At 35.8% G+C, this 21,191-nt stretch overlaps 1 protein-coding gene across 5 annotated transcripts in view; it reads left to right on the plus strand.

The window, feature by feature from the left end:
* The window catches only part of CYB5R4 (cytochrome b5 reductase 4), an 84,620-nt gene that overhangs the window by 43,472 nt on the left and 19,957 nt on the right, over window positions 1-21,191 (plus strand). For 4 of the 5 annotated variants that reach the window (XM_031028673.2, XM_006733798.3, XM_081828600.1 and 1 more), the window contains 4 exons: window positions 394-451; window positions 2,112-2,205; window positions 4,259-4,291; window positions 6,272-6,394. In XM_031028673.2, the coding sequence (XP_030884533.1) occupies window positions 394-451; window positions 2,112-2,205; window positions 4,259-4,291; window positions 6,272-6,394 (308 nt within the window). The remainder of the gene's footprint in view (window positions 1-393; window positions 452-2,111; window positions 2,206-4,258; window positions 4,292-6,271; window positions 6,395-21,191) is intronic. The other variant, XM_031028675.2, reaches the window with a different exon arrangement.

Consider the following 21,191-nt stretch of genomic DNA (forward strand, 5'->3'; position numbering starts at 1 on the left):
ATCCCAGGAACCTGGGATCATGACCTGAGCTGAAGGCAGACGCTTAACCGACTGAGCCACCCAGGCGTCCCCCCCCCAAAAAAAGTATCTTATCAAGGAGATATTGTTTGTTTTAATCCAAGTTGGAATACATGCGAGTATAGGTATTTTAAATTCAGAAATAATTACCACCTATATAATGGTAGACACCCCCCCCATTATTTAGAAAAAAGTTTACCTAGAGAAATATATTTCTTACTGTAGATTTTAAGCCATATATTTAAAATCATATACTTAATGTTGTCATATTGTATATTTTTAAACCATATATATTTTTAAATCATATATTTAATGATTTAATATATTTAGTACAAGATTGTCAACGTAATTATTCCTTCTTTTAATATTTTACAGCTATGACTGGTTCCAGACAGACTCGTTAGTCACCATTGTCATATATACTAAACAGAAGGTAAACTTTAAAATCAGAAAAAAAGTAAATGCTCAACAAATGTTAGCTATTTTCTAAGCACCCTTATATTAACTTATTTACTCACAGAAACTCCATGGAGTAGCTTAAATAATTTACCCAATGCCACACAGTAAGTGGCAGGTCTAGCATTTTGAACCCAGGCAGGCTGGCTCCAGAGTATATACTCTTAATAACCGTGCTATAGCCTCGTTAAAAAAGCTAGACTAGGAAATATATTATATACTTTGTGTGTGTGTGTTTTAAGCATGGATAACAAAAGTGAGAATCCCAGTTAACTTTATTGTAAGAACTAATTTCCTGCACATAAATTGGGATTTGAGAGACAGTAGAGACTGTATTACTGTGGCTTACTAAGCTTAAACCACTAATGGGATTCAGATGCCCTCTTGAAACTAAAATTAAGGAGACAGTTGATTTACTAAGTACTTATTGAACTCCTACTTTATTTGCAACACTATTTAAGAATTCAGGGATCTAATGATGAGCCACATATGTAGATACTTGGCTTTCATGGGACTTACAGTCTGGGAAATCAGATAAATACACAGACAATGTATAATATCTCCAAATAGATCCTTCAGCAACTGGCAAGGTTCCCACACTTAAGGAACCATGTAAATTTAAAGACAAGTTCTGGCAGCTAGGAATTTCTGAGACCGCATGCTGTGATTTCCGCTGACTGTAGCAGCGTGGAATGACCAGGCTCTCTGCCTGATACAGCCCAGAGGGCCAGAGGCACTGCCTGAACCCCTTCCACTCCCTCTTGTTAGTGTCTCCTCCTCATCATGCAGTCCAAAACCAAGAGGGCACAGCCTAGGGAGGTTGGGGTCTACTCCTGTTGGTAATATCAGTGAGGCACGGGGGATGAATGACTGAGGGAAGGGGGAAGATTTCTATGTGGAATAATGTGCTCAGTGTATGGTATAAATGATAGGTGCCAAGGCTATGTAGAAATTAGAGATATCTAAAAATTTGTTAGTGAATTTTTCTTATAAGCTGAAGTCAGAGGTTGTGTAATTTGCCCAGCATCTTGTAATAGTAGAAAGATTAAAATAAGCATACATATCTTGATTGCTGGTCTGATTCTAATTTTTTCCAAATTATTTATTCAACAAATATTTATTGAGCACCTACTAGGTACTAAGCAATATTCTAGATAGTCCCATACATTTAGAGCTTAGAGATGAGTAGGTGAGGTAGATATTAAGCAGAGACAAATGTATAATTAAAATTGTACTATGTGGGGGTGCCTGGGTGGCTCAGTCGTTAAGCGTCTGCCTGCGGCTCGGGTCATGATCCCAGGGTCCTGGGATCGAGTTCCGCATCGGGCTTCTGGCTCAGCGGGAAGCCTGCTTCTCCCTCTCCCACTCCCCCTGCTTGTGTTCCCTCTCTCGCTGTCTCTCTTTCTCTCTCTCTGTCAAATAAATAAATAAAATCTTTAAAAAAAAAATTGCACTATGTGTTTTGAAGGAGAACTGGGTTGTATGAGAAAAAAAACAGGATTAACTACCTTTACTCATCTTGTGAATTCTATAAAGAAGTGCCATATGCACATCCATGGATCATCTTAAAAGTATAATTGTAGAAATTTGGGGAAAATTTTACTTTTTAATCTTTCTCTTTTTGCTTTCTGTTCAAGGATATTAACTTAGACTCAGTAATAGTTGATCATCAGGATGATTCCTTTAGAGCAGAAACAATTATCAAGGATTATTCATATATTATACATATGGGTAAGTACTTTATATTAATGGAAACAACTCCAGTTTCCTTTAAGGTTGGCAATAACTTGGTCTACAGTCTAGGTAGGCTATAATATTTTATCTGATATTGTCAATTGGTTTGTCACTTTTGATCAATTTCTATTCTGTTTTTTCTTTATACTGATGATAGGGCTAGGAAATGGCAGCATGACCTCATTTTTCCCAAGTTTAAGTAATTGGGTGCAGTCAAAATCAGTCATAATATGAAATATTTGTTTTCCTGGCTTTGTTAAGTGTCTTGTACTTGACACCTACAAACAAATCTCTGGAGGCCTGTCACGTGCTCCTACCAAGCAGCCATCCCGAAGTGCTAGTTCCATGGACCTGGTTTTTGCCGGCTCTGTCATGGGAAGTCAGAGGCTGCAGCATGGACCGTAAGGTTGTGTTGTATTCCTCAGCCGCCTGTTCTTTCATGACGAGAGATCAACTATACAATCACTTCTGTCTGCTTTGAGAAATGAGAGATCAGAAGAAAGAAACCAGGAACTAAAATCTGGAATCAAAAGTACCAGATTCTTAATCTGCTTTTCATCCAAATGACACTAGGATTTCACCCTTTTCTTCTCTAATGAAGGTGATGTTACTCTAGTTAGAAGGTAGAAATGAAGCAATAAAAACAACAACAATAGCAAGAAAATTGTGTTTTAAGCAGGTGTTCTTATATGAAGAACATATCATTTACTTTTGCAAAACAGAGACTGATTCCCCAGACATCAGCTGACTCAGGATTCTGTTCACTGCTTTATTGTATTAATGAAGTATCTTTTGTCTTGAATTTGATCAGAGTTGATAAATGTTTTTTCTTTCCTATTTTCTCCATTTAGTAGATTAATCAAACTAGAACCTTAAACTTTTCTTCTAGAAATAATTTGTCCTATTTTTTCTTAGCATAAGATCTAACGCATAGGGAGGGGTGCCTGGGTGGCTCAATCAGTTAAGTGTCTCACTTTGGCTCAGGTCATGATCTCAAGGTCCTGGGATCAAGCCCTGCATCTGGCTCCCCACTCTTTAGGGGAGTCTGCTTCTCGCTGCCCGCTGCCCCTCCCCCTGCCTGTGCCCTTTCTCTCTCTCATAAATAAAAAAATCTTAAAAGAAAATAAAAGATCTAATGTATATTGCCTCTTAGGGGAGAGTTTTAACCAAACACTCAGATGTCTAGAAAAGTATACGTTACTCATTAGCACTGCATGATTTTTCTTTGAAGTAAAACCTCTGTGCCACCATCTATTATGTTTCAAATACTTTATGGCTAATTTTGTTCCCACTATAGCTAACAATATGTAACACACAATACAAAAGAAACAAAAATTCCATAGTCAAAAAATATGACACTGTTGGATGCTGATATTGGATCGGAAAGACTAAAATAATGTAGAATTGTTAAGTTTCAGATAACCATATTAACACAGTGAAGTTTAGAGCTGATGTCTGTAAAAACATTTCTTGCATCTCTCTCCCCCTTCTGGAATGCAGTTTCCATAATGGCAGCGGTTTTTCTCTTTCATTAACTGTTGTATCGATAATGCCTAGAAAGTAACACATAGATACTCAGTAATTTTCTTTCAATAGCTGAATAAATATTCAACCTTAGAGAACAATAAGAAAGAGAAAATGGAGCCAGACCCAAGCCTGGCCTGTACGCACATCTGTACCTGTGCACACAGTAGAGCGTGCGCGCTGCAGGTGCTGCATCCCTACCTACCCTGCTCCCTTCTTGGCTTGTAAGTTTGTCATTGCGGGACCATGCTTTGGACTAGTGTGGTTACCCACTTGTGGGCAATTGGGGATTTGCTCTTTAGTAGGGAGAGAAATTGAAAAGTTGAAAGCCTGTATGTATTTATATTTAAACAGTTGGACAGTTGGGTTGTGTACAGTTTTTTTCTCCTGGCTATCAGAATATGTTTTACTTATCTTGAGAGATTTGAAATAGTGCATGTAAGAACTGTTTAGATGATCTTACATGGTGTTCATAGACTGTGTGAATTGAAGTTGGATTTTAACTAGACTTATTTTTCTTTCGTAGGGCTAAGTCGTGAAATTCAAGAAGATTTTTCTGGTAAGCTACCAAAAAATAATTATGTGTATATATACACCTACATATATACATACATAGGAAGAGAGAGAGAGAGAAAGAGAAAATCAGCATTTGTCTCATTTTTCATATGTAGATTTTCATATTGCAAAACAAAGATGTGACATTTTCTGTATAAATAAATACATTAATTTTTTATAAATATGTTCTTCTCCCTCTGGTTTCAGGTTTTTTCTCCGTTTTTTTCTTTCTCCTTGTTCCTTTCATCTTTTTATCCTTTCCTTTTTCTCTCCTAATTTTCTTCTAAAATTCTTGTCTTCTTCCCGTTCTTCCTTCCTTCCTTGTCTCTGCCCTCCTCCTGACATGCAATTTGTAGAAATATACTAGAGCAGACAAATTTTTCTTAGGCATATATACATAAATGTGTAATGTTCACAGAGCATATTAAGTTATGAATATTGCTGCATATAAAAGTACAATGTGGATTTCACAAAGCTGTTTAACAACAGAAGATTCATAGAATAGTGGTTTCTTGTTTTTTTGTCTTTTGTTTTTAGCTCTATTGATGTGTAATTGACAAAATTATAATAGATTTAATTGCATGATGATCTGATATATGTATACATTGTAAAAAGATTCCCACATCCATCACCTCACATATTTCCTTTTTGCGTGTGAGACCGCTGTCTTAGCAAATTGGAATTATACAATATTATCAACGGAGTTACCATGGTTGTACGTTAGGTCCTCAGACTTATTCATGTCTTAACTGAAAGTTTGTACCCTTTTGTCAGCCTCTCCCCATCCCTTACCCCGCCCCCGCCCCCCACCAGCCCGGCAACCACCATTCTACTCTCTTTTTAATGAGTACGTGACTTTTTTTTTCTTTAAAGATACTACATATAAGTGATACCATGCAGTATTATCTTCTCTGTCTGGCTTATTTCATTTAGCCTAAAGCCTCCGGGTTCATATGTTCTTGCAAATGGAAGGATTTCTTTCTTTTTTTTTTTAGGCTGAATTATATTTCATTATATAGATATAGATATATAGAGATATATACACACATATATGTGTAAATGTGTATATTTTAAAATATATATATGTAATTTCTTGTTTTAAAGTACTGTCAGAATACCTTACACTGGTTCTGTGCTTTCTCTTTCCTATATATGGTAGCAAGCTCTGTAAATTGTATAAATTAAAATCAAGGACCATGTTTCTGTATTGGTTAAGCTTCAAATCAGTGCTCATTGAAATGAATGTATTTGACTATCTTAAAAAGTTATTGTTAAATTGCTGTTGAATTATGTGTTTACCTTGAGGAATGAATAGATTGTTTCTAAAGACAAACTGAAATATACTTTAGAACCTTAAAAGCATATTCAGTTCATAAACTTTAACCAGTATATAAAAGTCTGTATTTTGTTATTATACCCATATATTCTGAACTCAGTCAAAAATTAAAAGATACCCTAAAAGGTCTTTAATTATTTAAGATTCATATGTACTTTATAATGATTCATGCGGCTTTTTCTTTGTTTACTCGGTTCAGTATTGATCTACTGAATTTATTCACAAGAACCCCTCAGATCCCAATTAAGAAATGGAAGAGTATAAATTAAATTTGCTTTTATAGGTCCACTCAATGACTAATTTGTATATGTTAGCTCCCTCCTTTTTTTTTTTTTTTAAAGCTATGTGTTAAGTACTTGCCACGGCTGTATTTGAGCTTGTATGAAAACTAGCAATACATGTTAGTTTGGCCCTTGATAAATTAGTTTGAAAAACGTTAATTTGATTCATAAAATAAAATAAGCTGGATTTAATATCATTTAAGGCATAAACAATTTTGACGAATATGTATAGATCTTTTCTTACTAATAATGATCCTTGTTATTCGTATCAGATCAGGACATTTGTATTGTTTGAGAAAGACTGATTTTAAAGTAATGTGTTATATTTAGTTTCAATGAATACAAATGGAATTTATCTTCTTTTTAGTGCGGGTTGTTGAGAATGTGGGAAAAATAGAGATTGTGCTAAAGAAAAAAGAGAATACTTCTTGGAAACGTCTTGGTCACCCCCTAGAGAATCATAATTTACTTATTCCAAAGAAAGATACAGGTATGCTGCACTATTATTTTGTGTCCTGTGTTCATAAAATTGTTGTGTCAGTGGTGCAATTGTACCAGAGTTTGGAAGGCTGTTTTGGGAGGGGCCAAAGGGCCCTTGTATCTCCCTGTAAGAAGTTGTAAAAGGACATTGTATCTGTTTTCCTCCTTTTATCAAATTGAGATATGATTGACATATAATATACTAGTTTCTGGTATATAACAATGATTTGATATTTATAGACTTTGTGAAATGATCATCACAGTAAGTCTAGTTAACATCCATCACTGTACAGTCACAAAAACTTTTTTTTCTTGTGATGAGCTCTTTTAAAATCTGCTTTCTTAGCAACTTTCAAATATTCATTACTGTATTATTAACTGTAATCACCATGTAGTATGTTATGTCCCCATGATTTATTTATTTTATAGCTGGAAGTTTGTACCTTTTAACCCTCTTCACATATTTTGCCCACCCCACCACCTCCACCTCTGCCAACCACCAGTCTGTTTTCTGTATCTATGAGCTTGGGTTTGTTTATTTGTTGTGTTTCGTTTTTTTAGATTCCATATGTAAGTGAGATCGTACAGTATTCGTCTCTCTGTGTCTGACTTGTTTCACTTAGCGTAATATCCTCAAGAGCCATCCGTGTTGTTGCAAGTGGCAGGCCTTTATTCTTTTTTAAAATAGCTATATCTGTATATACATACATACCATATCTTCTTTATCCATTCATTTATCAGTGGACACTTAGGTTGCTTCCATATCTTGGCTACTGTACATAATGCTGTGATGAACATGGAGGTACACATATATTTCCAAATTAGTGTCTTCATTTTCTTCAGATAAATACCCAGAAGTGGCATACTGGATCATATGGTACTTCTATTTTTAATTTTCTGAGAAACCTCCATGCTGTTTCCCATAGTGGCTGCACCAATTTACATTCCCTCCAGCAGTGCATAACGATACCCTTTTCTCCGCATCTTTGCCAACACTTGTGATTTCTTGTCCTTTTGATAATAGCCATTCTCACAGGTGTGAGGTGATATAGCTCATTGTGGTTTTAATTTACATTTCCCTGGTGGTTAGTGATGTTGAGCACCTTTTCATGTACTTATTGGCCATCTGTATGTCCTCTTTGGAAAAATGTCTCTTTGGGTCCTTTGAATTTTGTTTTTAGATTTTTAATCTATTTTTTAATTGATTGTGTTTTTGCTATTGAGTTGTATGAGTTTTTTTTATATATTTTGGATATTAATCTTTTATCAGATATAAGATTTGCAAATATTTTCTCCCATTCAGGTTTCCTTTTCATTTTGTTGATGGTTTTCTTTTTTAATTTTTTATTTAAATTCAATTTAGTTAACATATACTGTATTATTAGTTTCAGGGGTAGCTTTTAGTGATTCATCAGTTGCATATAACATCCAGTGCTCATTACATCAAGTGCCCTCCTTAATATCCATCACCCAATTATCCCATTTCCCCCACCCACCTCCCCTCCAGCAATCCTCAGTTTGTTTCCTATAGTTAAGAGTCTCTTATGGTTTGCCTCCCTCTCTATTTTCATCTTATTTTATTTTCCTTCTCTTCCCCTATGTTCATCTGTTTTGTTTCTTAAATTCCACATATGAGTGAAATCATATGGTATTTGTCTTTCTCAGACTGACTTATATTGCTTAGCATAATATCCTGTTGTTCCATCCATGTCATTGCAAATGACTAGCTTTCATTCTTTTTGATGGCTGAGTAATATTCCATTACACACACACACACACACACACACACACACACACATCTTCTTTATCCGTTCATCTATTGATGAATATCTGGGCTCTTTCCATTTTTTGGCTATTGTAAATATTGCTGCTATAAACGATAGGGTGCGTGTGCCCCTTTGAAACTCTATGTTTGTATCCTTCGGATAAATACCCAGTAGTGCAATTGCTGGGTCAAAGGGCAGCTCTATTTTTAACTTCTTGAGGATCCTCCGTACCGTTTTCCAGAGTGGCTGTATCAGTTCGCATTCCCACCAATGTAAGAGGGTTCCCCTTTCTCCACATCCTCGCCAACATCTGAGTTGTTAATTTTAACCATTCTGACCAGTGTGAGGTGGTATCTCATTGTGGTTTTGATTTGTATTTCCCTGATACTGAGTGATGCTGAGCAATTTTTCATGTGTCTGTTGGCCATTGTATTTCTTCTTTGGAGAAGTGTCTGTTCATGTCTTCTGCCCATTTCTTGACTGGATTATTTGTTTTTTTTGGTGTTGAGTTTGTTGCAAATATTGTTGATGGTTTTCTTTTCCGTGTAGAAGCTTTTTAGTTTGATGTAGTGTCCCACTTTATTTTTGCTTTTGTTGCCTTTGATTTTGATGTCAGGTCCAAAAAATCATTGCTAGGATCAACGTCAAGGAGCTTACCATCTGTTTTCTTCTAGGAGTGGGTGGTTTCAGGTCTTACATTCCTGTCTTTAATCTACTTTAATTTTTGTGTATGGTATAAGATAATAAGCTATTTTCATTATTTTGCCTGTGGTGTCCTATTTTCCTAGCACCATTTATTTGAAGGGACTGTCCTTTCCCCATTGTATATATTCTTGCATCTTTTGTCATAAATTATATAATCAGTTGACATGTATATATATATATATCAATATGGGTTTATTTCTGGGTTCTCTGTTCTGTTCTATTGATCTATATGTCTGTTTTTATGGCTACTATACTGTTTTGCTTACTATAGCTTTGTGGTATAGTTTGAAAACTGGGAGTATGGTACCTCCAGCTTTGTTCATTATCAGGATTGCTTTGGCTATTTGAGGGTTTTCTGATTCCATACAAATTTTAGGATTAATTATTTTAGTTCTGTGAAACATACTATTGGTATTTTGATAGTGATTACACTGAATCTGTAGATTCCTTTGGGTAGTATGGACATTTTTTTAAAACAATATTCATGGATTCCTACCATTCATTAGCACAGTATTTTTTTCCATTTATTTGTCATCTTCAGTTTCTTCCATCTATATCTTATAGTTTTCAGAGTACAGGTTTTTCACCTCCTTGGTTAAATTTATTCCTAGGTATTGGGGCGCCTGGGTGGCTCAGTCGTTAAGCGTCTGCCTTCGACTCAGGTCATGATCCCAGGGTCCTGGGATCGAGTCCCACATCGGGCTCCCTGCTCGGCAGGAAGCCTGCTTCTCCCTCTCCCACTCCCCCTGCTTGTGTTCCTGCTCTCGCTATGTCTCTCTCTGTCAAATAAATAAATAAAAAATCTTTAAAAAAAAAAAATTTATTCCTAGGTATTTTATTCTTTTTGATACAATTGTAAATGAGATTGTTTTCTTAATTTCTCTTTCTGATAGTTCATTATTAGTGTATAGAAATGCAACAGATTTTTTTGTGTATTGATTTCATATACTGCAACTTCATTTATCATTTCTAACAGCTTTTTGGTGGAGTCTTTAGGGTTTTTTTCTATATAATATTATATCATCTGCAAATAATGACAGTTTTACTTCTTCCTTTCTAATTTGATGCTTTTTATTTCTTTTTCTTTCCTAATTACTGTGACTGGGACTTCCAGTATTATATTGAATAAAAGTGGTGAGAGGGGCATCCCTGTCTTGTTCCTGATCAGCTTTCTACCATTGAGGATGATGTTAGCTGTGGCCTTGCTATTCACAACCTTTATTACATTGAGGTGTGTTCCCTCTCTACCCACTTTGTTAAAAGTTTCTGTCATAAATGGGTGTTGAATTTTGTCAAATGCTTTTTCTGCATCTATTGAGATGATCATATGATTTCTATCTTCCATTTATTAATGTAGTATATCACATTCATTGATGTGTGGGTGTTGAACCATTCCTGTGTCCTTAGGATAAATCCTTCTTGATCATGGTGTATGATCCTTTTAATGTATTGTTGAGTCCAGGTTGTTGATATTTTGTTGAGGATTTTTACATTTATGTTCATCAAGGTATTGGCCTGTAACTTTACTTTGAATGTTTGGTAGAATTCACTAGTGAAGACATCTGGTCTTGGACTTTTGTTTGTTGGGAGGTTTTTACTCACTGATTCAATCCTTTCTAATAATTGGTCATTGAGATTTTCTATTTTTTCATGGTTGGTCTTGATAGATTGTATGTTTCCAGGAATTTATCTGCCTCCTCTAGGTTGTTCAATTTGTTGATATATAATTGTTCATAGAATTCTTTTATGATCCTTTATATTTCTGTGGTACCAGTTGTAACATCTTCTCTTTTGTTTCTGATTTTATTTATTTGAGCCCTATTTTTTTTTTTTGGTGGGTCTAGCTAAAGGTTAGTCAATTCTATTTATCTAATCAGGGTACCAACTCTTAGTTTCATTCATCTCTTTTATTGTCTTATTAGTCTCTGTTTCATTTATTTCCACTCTGATCCTTAATATTTTCTTCCCTCTATTAACTTAGTGCTTCATTTGTTCTTTTTCTCATTCTTTGAGATGTGAAGCTAGGTTGTTTATTTGAGATTTTTTTGTTTATTGAGGTAGGTATTTAGCACTATGAACTTCCTCTTAGGAACTGCTTTTGCTGTGTCCCATAAATTTTGATATGTTGTATTTCCTTTTCATTTGTCTCAAAGTTTTTTTGATTTCTCCTTTGATTTCTTTGTTGATCCATTGGTTGTTCAAGCGCACTATTTAATCTCCACACATTTGTGAATTTTTCAGTTTTCTTGTGATTGATTTCTAGTTTCATACCATTATAGTGGGAAAAGATGTTTGATATGATTTTAATCTTCTTAAATGTATTAAACTTGTTTTGTGATCTAACATATGATCTATCCTGGAGAATGTTCCTTGTGCACTTGAGAAGAATGTGTATTCTGTTACTTACTTTTGGGTAGAATGTTCTGTGTTTATCTATTAAGTCAGTCTGGTCTATTGTGTCATTTAAGGCCAGTGTTTCCTTATTGATTTCCTTCCTGGTATAAGTGGGATATTAAAGTCCCTTACTATTACTATATTGTCAGTTTCTCCCATTAGGTCTATTAATATTTGGTTGATATATTTGGGTACTCTAGCCTCTGTTGGGTACATAAGTATTTACAAATGTTATATCCTCTTGTTGGATTGATCCCTTTATCATTATGTTATAATGCCTTCTTTGTCTCTGATTACAGTCCTTGTTTAAAGTCTATTTTGTGTGATATAATATAGCTAACCCAGCTTTCTTTGGGTTTCCATTCTCACGGAATATCTTTTTTCATCCCTTTGCTTTCCATTTGTGTGTCTCCTCACAAAGTGAGGAGTCTCTTGTAAGCTGTATATAGATGGGTCCTGTTTTTTAATTCATTCAGCTACTCTCTGTCTTTTGACTGGAGGATTTAGTTCATTTACATTTAAAGTGATTATTGATAGAAATGTGCTTTTTGCCATCTTGTTAATTGTTTTCTGGCTGTTTTGTAGTTCTCTGTTCCTTTCTTCTTCTCTTGCTCTCTCCCTTTGAGATTTGATGACTTTCTTTAGTGTTACTCTTCGGATTCCTTTTTTGTTACCTTTCATGTACCTACTGTAGGTTTTTGCTTTATGATTACCATGAGGCTTACATATAAAAATCTATATTTGTAATGGTCTATTTTAAGTTGATAGCAACTTAAGTTTGAATGCATTCTACAGCTCTACATTTTTACTCTTTCCCTACACCCACGTTTTATGTTTTTGATGTCACATTTAATAAGAACCTTTCTCTTGTGTAAACTTTAAATAATTATTGTAGTTATAATTGTTTTTATCACTTTTGTCATTAACCTTCATACTAGCTTTATAAATGATTAATCCACTACCTTTACCATATATTTACCTTTACCAATGAAATTTATACTTTCATGTATTTTCTTGTTACTAATTAGTGCTCTTTCTTTTCAGCTTAATGAAGTACCTCTAACATTTCTTGTAAGACTGGTTTAGGGTGATGAACTCCTTTAGCTTTTGCTTGTTTGGAAAACTCTTTTGTTTTTAATAGAGATTAAATTTCAGCCTCCACTATCTAATATTTAGACATTACAAAGTTATTAGATAGTGATATCTGAATGGGGAAGCCCACTTGTGCTTAGTCTGTTGTTCAACCATTTACTCTTTCAGGTTCCTTTTTATAAAAGGTGCACAACCAAGTTTATTTTTTTTAATTTTATTTTATTATGTTATGTTAGTCACCATACAGTACATCATTAGTGTTTGATGTAGTGTTCCATGATTCATTGTTTTTGTATAACACCCAGTGCTCCATGCAGTACATGCCCTTCTTAATACCCATCACCAGTCTAACCCATCCCCTCACCCCTTCCCCTCTAAAACACCTCAGTTTGTTTCTCAGAGTCCATAGTCTTTCATGGTTCATCTCCCCCTCCGAATTCCCCCGACCAAGTTTAAGTTTATACCTTGTATGCACATCTAATTTTTTTATATTAAAGGAGACGTGTGTATTTTTTTTCTGCTTATCTAAACCATTGTCTCAGTTTATTTCTAAAGGATGTAATCCATTTCCTTCTTCATTTCATTTCTTCATTCATTTCCCTTTTTCCTTTATTTTTTTAGGTTTTTAATGTTAGTGTAACATTTATAGAAAGGGATGAATATTATAAGTGTTCTACCCAATGAATTTTCACATAGTAAATGTACACTATCTTTTTGGAAATTGGCAGGACTTGCTCTTTGAAATTTCACAATTTGATATGCCTTAATTTAGGTCTGTTTTCATTTTTCATGTTGGCTCTTTCTCCTTTGTGCTGTCTTTTCATTATGGAAACTTATGACCTTCAGTTCTGAGAAATACTGATTTTCCTTCTCTTCATAGTCTGTTTTTGCTGTCTAGAAGTATTCTTATTTTAAACCTTTTAAACTTCTAAATAGTTCATTTTTTCTCTCTTATTTTCAATTTTGCCCTTTTCTATTTTTGAGTGATTTCTTTAGCTGTGTCTTTCAGCTCTTCTACTGAGTTACTCATTTCTACTCTCATATTTTTAACTCCTAAGAACTCTTGATTTCTGTTCCTTTGTTTTATCATCCTATTCTTTTTTTTTTTTTTTTCTTAAGAGAGGGAGAGAGGGGCAGGCAGGGGCAGAGGGAGAGAAAGAATCTTAAGTAGGCGCCATGCCCAGCATGAAGCCTCACACAGGTCTCCATCTCACAACCCTGAGATCATGACCTGAGGTGAAATCAAAAGTTGGATGCTTAACCAACTGAACCACCCAGGTGCCCCTAGCATCCTATTCTTAATAGCCTCTCTTTTAATTACTGATAGAGCTTTTGTGTTTCCCTCTCCCTGTGTAACCTGTGTCCCCAAAGTTTGTTTGTTTGTTTTAGTCTATCTTTCATGTTAGATGCTTTCTTTGAAGTTCTGCTCATCCTTGACTATCTGCTCATATTTCTGGGGGTAGAACTCTAAAAACTGCTCAGAAATGTGCATGTGGGTGTGACTTATTGACAGTAATGTTAACTATATGGGTGGATTGTTTCCTTGTTCCCGAGTTCAATGCCAGTATTTTGTCAGAGTCTTGAGGGTGGACAGTCTCCTACTTTGCACCCAGAATTTCAGAAGTCCAATACAGCATACTGTATTAGTTGCTAAGGCTGCCATAACAAAGTACCAGACTGGGTGGCCTGATAACAGAAATTTATTTTCTCAATCTAGAGGCCAGAAGTCCAAGATCAAGGTGTTGGCAAAGTTAGTTCCTTCTGATGCTTCTGTCCTTGGCTTGTAGGTGGCCATCTTCACATTATCTTCCCTCTGTGTGTCTGTGCCCCTGATTGCCTCTTTTTATAAAGATATCAATCATATTGGATTAGGGATCACTCCCACTAATGACCTTATTTTCACCTTTTAAAAGAACCTGTCTCCAAGTAGTCACATTGTGAGGTACTGGGGGTTACAGCTTCAACATAGGAAAATTGAGGGGAACACAGTTCAGCCTATAACATATACCCAATCCAGAGACCCTTTGTTTTACCCACTCTAGAGAGTACACTTCTAATGTTTTCCCGGAATAGGAGAGGGTCAGTTATGTGGCTATGCTAAGTAAGGGAAGACTTCAGAAAAGGTGAGGGGTAGGAGCATCTAGATTTCTTAAATGAACTTTCACCCAGAAAGTGGTTGTTCAGCTACACCTTCACTCTGATCCCAGATACAACTCGTCCTGCCAATTTCTGAGCCTTCAGGGATTTTTTGTTACAAGTGAGTCAAATCTTGGTTTTCTTTACTTCTAATTTAAGATCAGCATTATTGAGTCTGCTGAGTCAGTTCAGTCATTTCTTTGCCTTGTCAGCTCCTAAAGTTTTTGTTGCTTTTTCTTATTTCTATTCTTTCGGTGCTTGCAGGCTTATGCCTTAAAAAACAACCAAACACACATACACACACCCCCCTTTGCTATTATTTTAGGGGAGTTAGAAGGAATTAACTGCATGTATTCACTTTAGCATCTTTAAATATTTAAAATTATTATAAATATTTTAAAAATTACAAAGTTATATTTGTGGATAATATTTAATTTCAGAAAAGTTATCAGGTAGCATTATTTTGGGTAGACATTGTGAGTAGAAAGCTGTTTTAGGCACTGTGTTAATTACTTTCCCAAATGAAAGAACATACACTGACATGAGATTGAAGAATACTTTTTTATAAAGCGACAGACTAACAAGAGCAAGTTCTGTAGTACAGACTGAGCATATTCCAAGGTAACCCCAAGCAAACAGATGTGGATGAGTTTTATTGTGAGTGATTCCCTGAAAGAGGTGAATTTCAAGCAATGTTGTGAAAATAACTTTCAAACAAATAACAAGAAACTATGAAGGGTTTTCCAGGAAGAGCTTCAAATTGTTACTAGGTACTTATTGTGCCAGCATTTTGCAGGTTGTAGGGAAAGAAAAATGTAAGCCACAAGTGGGGAAAGGCCCAAATAGAATTCTTTTATGGGAGCAGAGGTCTGAATTTTGCGGTATTAGGAAGGGAGAGAGAACATAGAGGAATAATAGTGTGATCCAGCAGATCAGAAGAAAACAGATAAAAGACAGTAAGAATGAAAAGAGATATTATTAAAGTGAAATCTCTTGCCCTGATATTGTCTATCTAGTGATTGAAAAATCATAGCAAACCAGATAAAAGCCAAGTCCAAGAAATAAATGATACTAAGAATAAAGGGTGACTTCCATTTGGAAATTGTTAAAATGAGCATCACTCAGGTTTTCTCAGTAATTTCCCAAGGCTTTCCCTGAACTCTTTTGTCTCTGCCATAAATTTCTGCTTGAGTCATGAACCACCACAGTTAGTTTTAGCTTTCTTGTCTGAAATTGAAGCAATGCAGGTATTTTTCATTGAATTGGGTTTTCCACTTTGGAAAATGACTCAGAGTTTAGGGGATGTGTTTACTTATGTGACTGAATTAGCAAAGATAATTTCTTCTTTGTTCTTTCTACTCCTTAAATCATGACAGAAATTGTCAATTAGTCACTAACAAAGCTGAATACTTATATCATCAAATTATTACAATTAAGTTGCTGTCAGTAATGTCAAATGTTTACAGTCCATCACATGGTCCTGGGTTTTCAGTATGTTAAAATTATTGACTCTTACAATACTAGCATGCTGATTTACTCTTATTAAAATTTCTTAGCTAAATGAAGTTTGTTTGAAAATAAGCATGTAAATCTAAAACTTTTAATGTGATACCTTCTCATGGCAAATCTAGAATTTACTTACACAAAAGATTAAAATAAAGCAAAGAACATAATTAGAGAAGAGAAACTACTTCATTTTAACCTTTAATCCAAATGTAATAGTATCAGTGGAACTAGACTACCATTTTTAAGTTGGATGCTTCCCATTTTCTCCCCCAGAGGTGACGATTATGAGTGAATAGTGTGTGTGTATGTGTGTGTGTGTGTGATGGCTGAGGACCTTGTTTGTCTATTAAGGGTCAGCAACTGATAGGTAATTGGGTTACTCTTTCTGTAGCCAACCTAAAATTTTATTTTAATTGCAGTTGCCTTTACTGTGGGGCCTTTGATCATGAGACAGAGTTAGTTTTATAGATTTGCCAACAAACACCTCAGTAAATGAACATCAGGATACAAAATTGTAAAGAAGAGTTTAAAAAATTTTGTCACAATTTTGATGTCAGCAGCCACTTACAAACCTTTATCCTAAATATATGTATTGAATCTGTAACTTTACTCTTTTTAATCTAAGTTGAACTATGTGAAATTGTTGATATTTTACTATTTTTAACCTAGGAAGCTGACAGTTTTGCACGGTTTGACCTATACTTTCATAATGGCTTCTTAAATGCAGATACCACACACACACACACACACACACACACACCTGAGGTGTACTGTCTGTACTCGTAAATGTGCTTGTGGACACACTCTAAGCAATCCTTTAATTGAGCCTTTCTGTAGGGCCCATGATTCTGCAGGCAAGCTGCTTGCTCACCATGGACTAGACCATCTTGCAGGTGTAAGAAGAGCCAGCCCACACCTCTCCCCAATCTTTGCCTATCCATCCATGTTTCTTTGCTGCCTAAAATAAGCATTCAAAATTACTAGAAATGAAGAAGTACTGCAAGTAGCAAAGAAAAACTTCCCTGTGCTTTGTTCTCTTCAGTTCTCTCCTCTGCCTAGCACACGTGAAGTTGTTGCATACTCAGTAACCATACAATGCTTTGGCATTCTAGCTGTCTTTTTTCGTCTCTGTTAGAATGGCCCAAATGTGAAATCTGAAGAAACACAGAGTAGATGGGGCAGACTCTAACTGAGAAAGAAATTATTTACTGAATTAAAAGATAAAATGGAAGAAGTTTAAAACCTTAGAATTCAGGTGGTTCAGGCACTTGAATATACAGTGTTGGCTGCATTATTAGTTACAGAACAAGAGAGGAAAGGTGATAGGTATAGAGGTGTTCAAATTTAGTGACAGTCTTGCTAAATGGTGTGTTGGTCTAAGACTCCATTGAATCTAGTCTTGGAGAAAGAGCTGCCTTTCTCCTATGTTTAACTCCACAAAATCCTCACCTTGGAAGATTCAGTTCCCATCAGTCTGAGGTAGTAAAACATCTTTATAACTTTAGGAATATTTTTAACAATAGCTAAAACAAAAAGGAATCTGTGCTTTACTGTTGATTTGATAATACTAATTTAACAATTATGTATGAGAATTCTCAGTCTTTGAGCATTCTCTTTCATTGTGTTTTATTCTAATATATGAATAGACATGTATCCACAGTTATTTATCATCCTTAGTGTTTGAAGACAAGTTGTGGATGTATTCTTTTTTTTTTTTTTTTTAAGAAAGAATCTTGAGCAGACTTCACACCCAGCACAGCCCAACATGGGGCTTGATCTCACGACCCTGAGATCATGATCTGAGCCAAAATCAAGAGTCAGATGCTTAACTGACTGAACCACCCAGGCAGCCTGTGTGTTCTTATTCATATATACAGAGTGGTTTGAGTGAGGATATTTAAACTACTAGAGATTAAGGGAAGCTTTATCAAAATTAGTGAAAAGCCTCAATAATTTTTTAAAAACAACAAAATAAGTGCAGTTATGTAATTCTTTTAAGAGTAATATTCCAACTTTGTTGTATCTTCAGTATAGGAAGATATTCTAATAACTTCATAAGTTTGAATTATTTTATCAGTAGTCAAAATGTTAAACATTTGTACAGTGCTTGAAAATAGTTTATACTCAAGTGTTCTGGATATCATCCCTGCAGTCAGGTTCATTGCTCATCAAGATCACTGTCTTGGGCGCCTGGGTGGCTCAGATGGTTAAGCGTCTGCCTTCGGCTCAGGTCATGATCCCAGCGTCCTGGGATCGAGTCCCGCATCGGGCTCCCTGCTCCTTGGGAGCCTGCTTCTCCCTCTGCCTCTCTCTCTCTCTCTCATGAATAAATAAAATCTTTAAAAAAAAAAAAAAAAGATCACTGTCTTGGTAGAAATAGCTAGCAAGGCTAAATCATCCTGGCCCCTGCTATATGAACTATGACAGATTCTGAGTGGAATGTCTATTGTATTGAATGGCTGTAGGTTGTGTTTTTTTCTGTGTGGATATATCTAGGTATGTACATAAATATGTTTTTAACTATTATAGATGTTAGTATGTTTGGGGTTGTTTCTTTTCCATGGACTGCATTTTTAAGTGTGTGGTCCCACTAATTGGTTGCCCTACATTGGTTCAGGAAGATCTTGGAGGAATAAATGAGTAAAGGTAGATTGCAAATTAGGAGGTAAGTAAATGACATTTAGGTGATCAAAAGTAGTAATGAGTGCTAAGAAAAAGTGTGGTTGATGAGAATAGTAGAGAATGAGAATATTCAAGAAGAGATACACCTGGGATGAATCTTGACTTGCTGAACTGATTCCTTAATCTGTACATTAAATAGTTAGTAGGAAGTTGTAAAGGATGGAGGGATAATCTATAAGTATTTGTGCTTGAACTGACATGGTTAGAACAGGGAGGAAGACACCAAACCATAAGCTAGTCTAGAACAGTGGCTTCTCACTTTTTGAACAAAGCCGATGAACTGGAACAAGAAACTCTAATCCCATCTTGCCTCTTCCCACATCTTCTCGAGCTGCTCTGTGACCTTGCACAAGCTATTTAACTTCTCTAAGCCTCTGTTTCCAGTAGGGAAAGTAAGAGTGGATAGGTGCTTTAAAAGTGTACTAAGTTCAAGTAGGAGTTGAAGACCAGATGGAAGGCAGTGTGGACTCGTAACCAGGGTTCTCTTTGTGTTCTCTCTCCCACTGAAGGCTTAGTCTAGACTTGAGCCTTGTGAAATTCTGTTCTTTAGAAGGAAAAATACAGTTTCTTTTCAGCCAGAAGAAAAGAGTATGCCCAAATTAATCATATTATCCTTAGTATTTCAGTATTACCCTGAGTAATATCATATGTATGTTATTAAGAGAAGTTAGGTGTTTGGGACAGAAATTTTTCTGTCTTATGCTTCTCTTTCACCATCTTATATTTATTTCAGTTTCTCATTTTCTTGTATAATTATTTATGCTTACAAAGCCAAAAACCTGACACTTAAATAATGGCACCGTGCAGCCTGAAGTAGCCAGCTTGTCTCCTTCCGGTCTTTTCTCCTCATATATTTCACGGCCATCTGTCTGTGCCGTCTCTCTCCTTGGTGTAATTAAAAGATGAAAACTGTCTTTAGTGTTTCCTCAACTTTTAGAACCTGGATGTTCTTTGAAATTATGGCAGACTTATAGGCAAGATGTTGAAATTATCTTTTGGGTGTTAAATAGCAAGAATACTCTATGAACTTAAAAAGAAGTGTCCGTAAATTACTGTAACCCGGGCTTTCATTGTGTTTGAAATATAATTGAGGAGATGCATACCTCCTGCAGCAAGTCCTTTCTGGCAAATGCTAGAGTTGAAATTGTCAAGTCAGAACATGAACCTTTTCAGCCAGCAGTAACGGTTTCAGAAGGGCATGCATTCAATGTCATTGTAAGAGAGCACTAAAGACCCTCAGACCCTGCCCTGGACTCCAGACTTAGAGAACTCCTCCTCTCTTCTGGTCACGCCCCTCCCACAGGATGAGAAGTATGCAAGGCCAAGAAATGTCCACCTCAGTTCACCCTCTTTCCTTCAACAACTGCACGCTAGGTATCTGGAACCCAGAATTCCTGCTCAAATGGCCCCAACTTCACTTGCATTCAAGGAGTGGCCAAGGCTGTTTATGAGGAAAGCAAGAGGATGAACTTAAACATATGGGCTGGTGTGTCCACACCTGCATAAAGCTCCACTCAGTATCAGGCAGAGCCTGAGGTGAGAGAAGAAGGGGGTGGCGGGGGGGCTCTCATCCCTCTGCCATCTTCCTGCATAGAACTCTGAGGAGTTCAAGAATCCTGAATTTGAACCTAACCTTCTAGGACATTTTGAAGGTATATTTCAAGGTACAGCAAAGAACATATTTTATTTAACTGTTATTCATCTGATTTATAACTTTTACATGTTTAGACATATAGTATGTGGGTCTCTGATTGTGTTCTCACTCTGGGTCCCAGAAAGGAAGGGACAAGGAAATCATTTGAACCTTCATTTCTCCTTCTAGATGAGCCTATGTCCATTGATCCTTTGTCAGTCTAATACTGGATTAGGTGTTCTAGGATAACTTTACAGTGATTCCTTTAGCTGTAATCCGGTCTGAGCTATGCCTTGGCACTAGAATGAGGTGACTTCAGTAATGCCCCTTGGTTTTGGTGTGTTATGCTGCACTCTAAATTTATGTGTGTCCTGAGCTACCAGGGGGGCAGGTGGAAAGATTTAGTGACCAGGGTCTTTAGGGCCCGAAGGGACAAGGGAAGAAGAGAAGTTGGATGAAACCATGCCCAAAATGATTTCTTAGGATTATAAGTGAATTTTAATTTTCCATAAACCATTGATTATTAAGTGTTGGGCCTTCACTTTTCCTATAATCTGTAGTAAATCTGTACTTACTTAAATATTTTTAGGTTAAAAAAAAAAGTGAGAATAATTAGGTTAAGAAATACATTATCAGAGTTGATTCCTTTCCATCTCTGTAAATGCTGTTTTGTAAGACAGGAAATAACAAAACAAACCAGTATCATTAGTCTAGTCTGGCATGCTGTTTATGTCCACAAGAGTTTTGTAAGTGAAAATATTAATGCCTTCAGAATTTCTGTAACAAGTTCTTCTAACTTAAATAGTATTCACTTGCTCTGTATACAAATAATATATATTTCCTGAGCTTGGGATATTAATTTTAAATATTTTCAGTACTTATGGAAACAGTTT

Source organism: Leptonychotes weddellii, chromosome 8, assembly GCF_054177405.1.
Source record: "Leptonychotes weddellii isolate Sample4059 chromosome 8, ASM5417740v2, whole genome shotgun sequence".
Taxonomy (NCBI): Eukaryota; Metazoa; Chordata; class Mammalia; order Carnivora; family Phocidae; genus Leptonychotes; species Leptonychotes weddellii.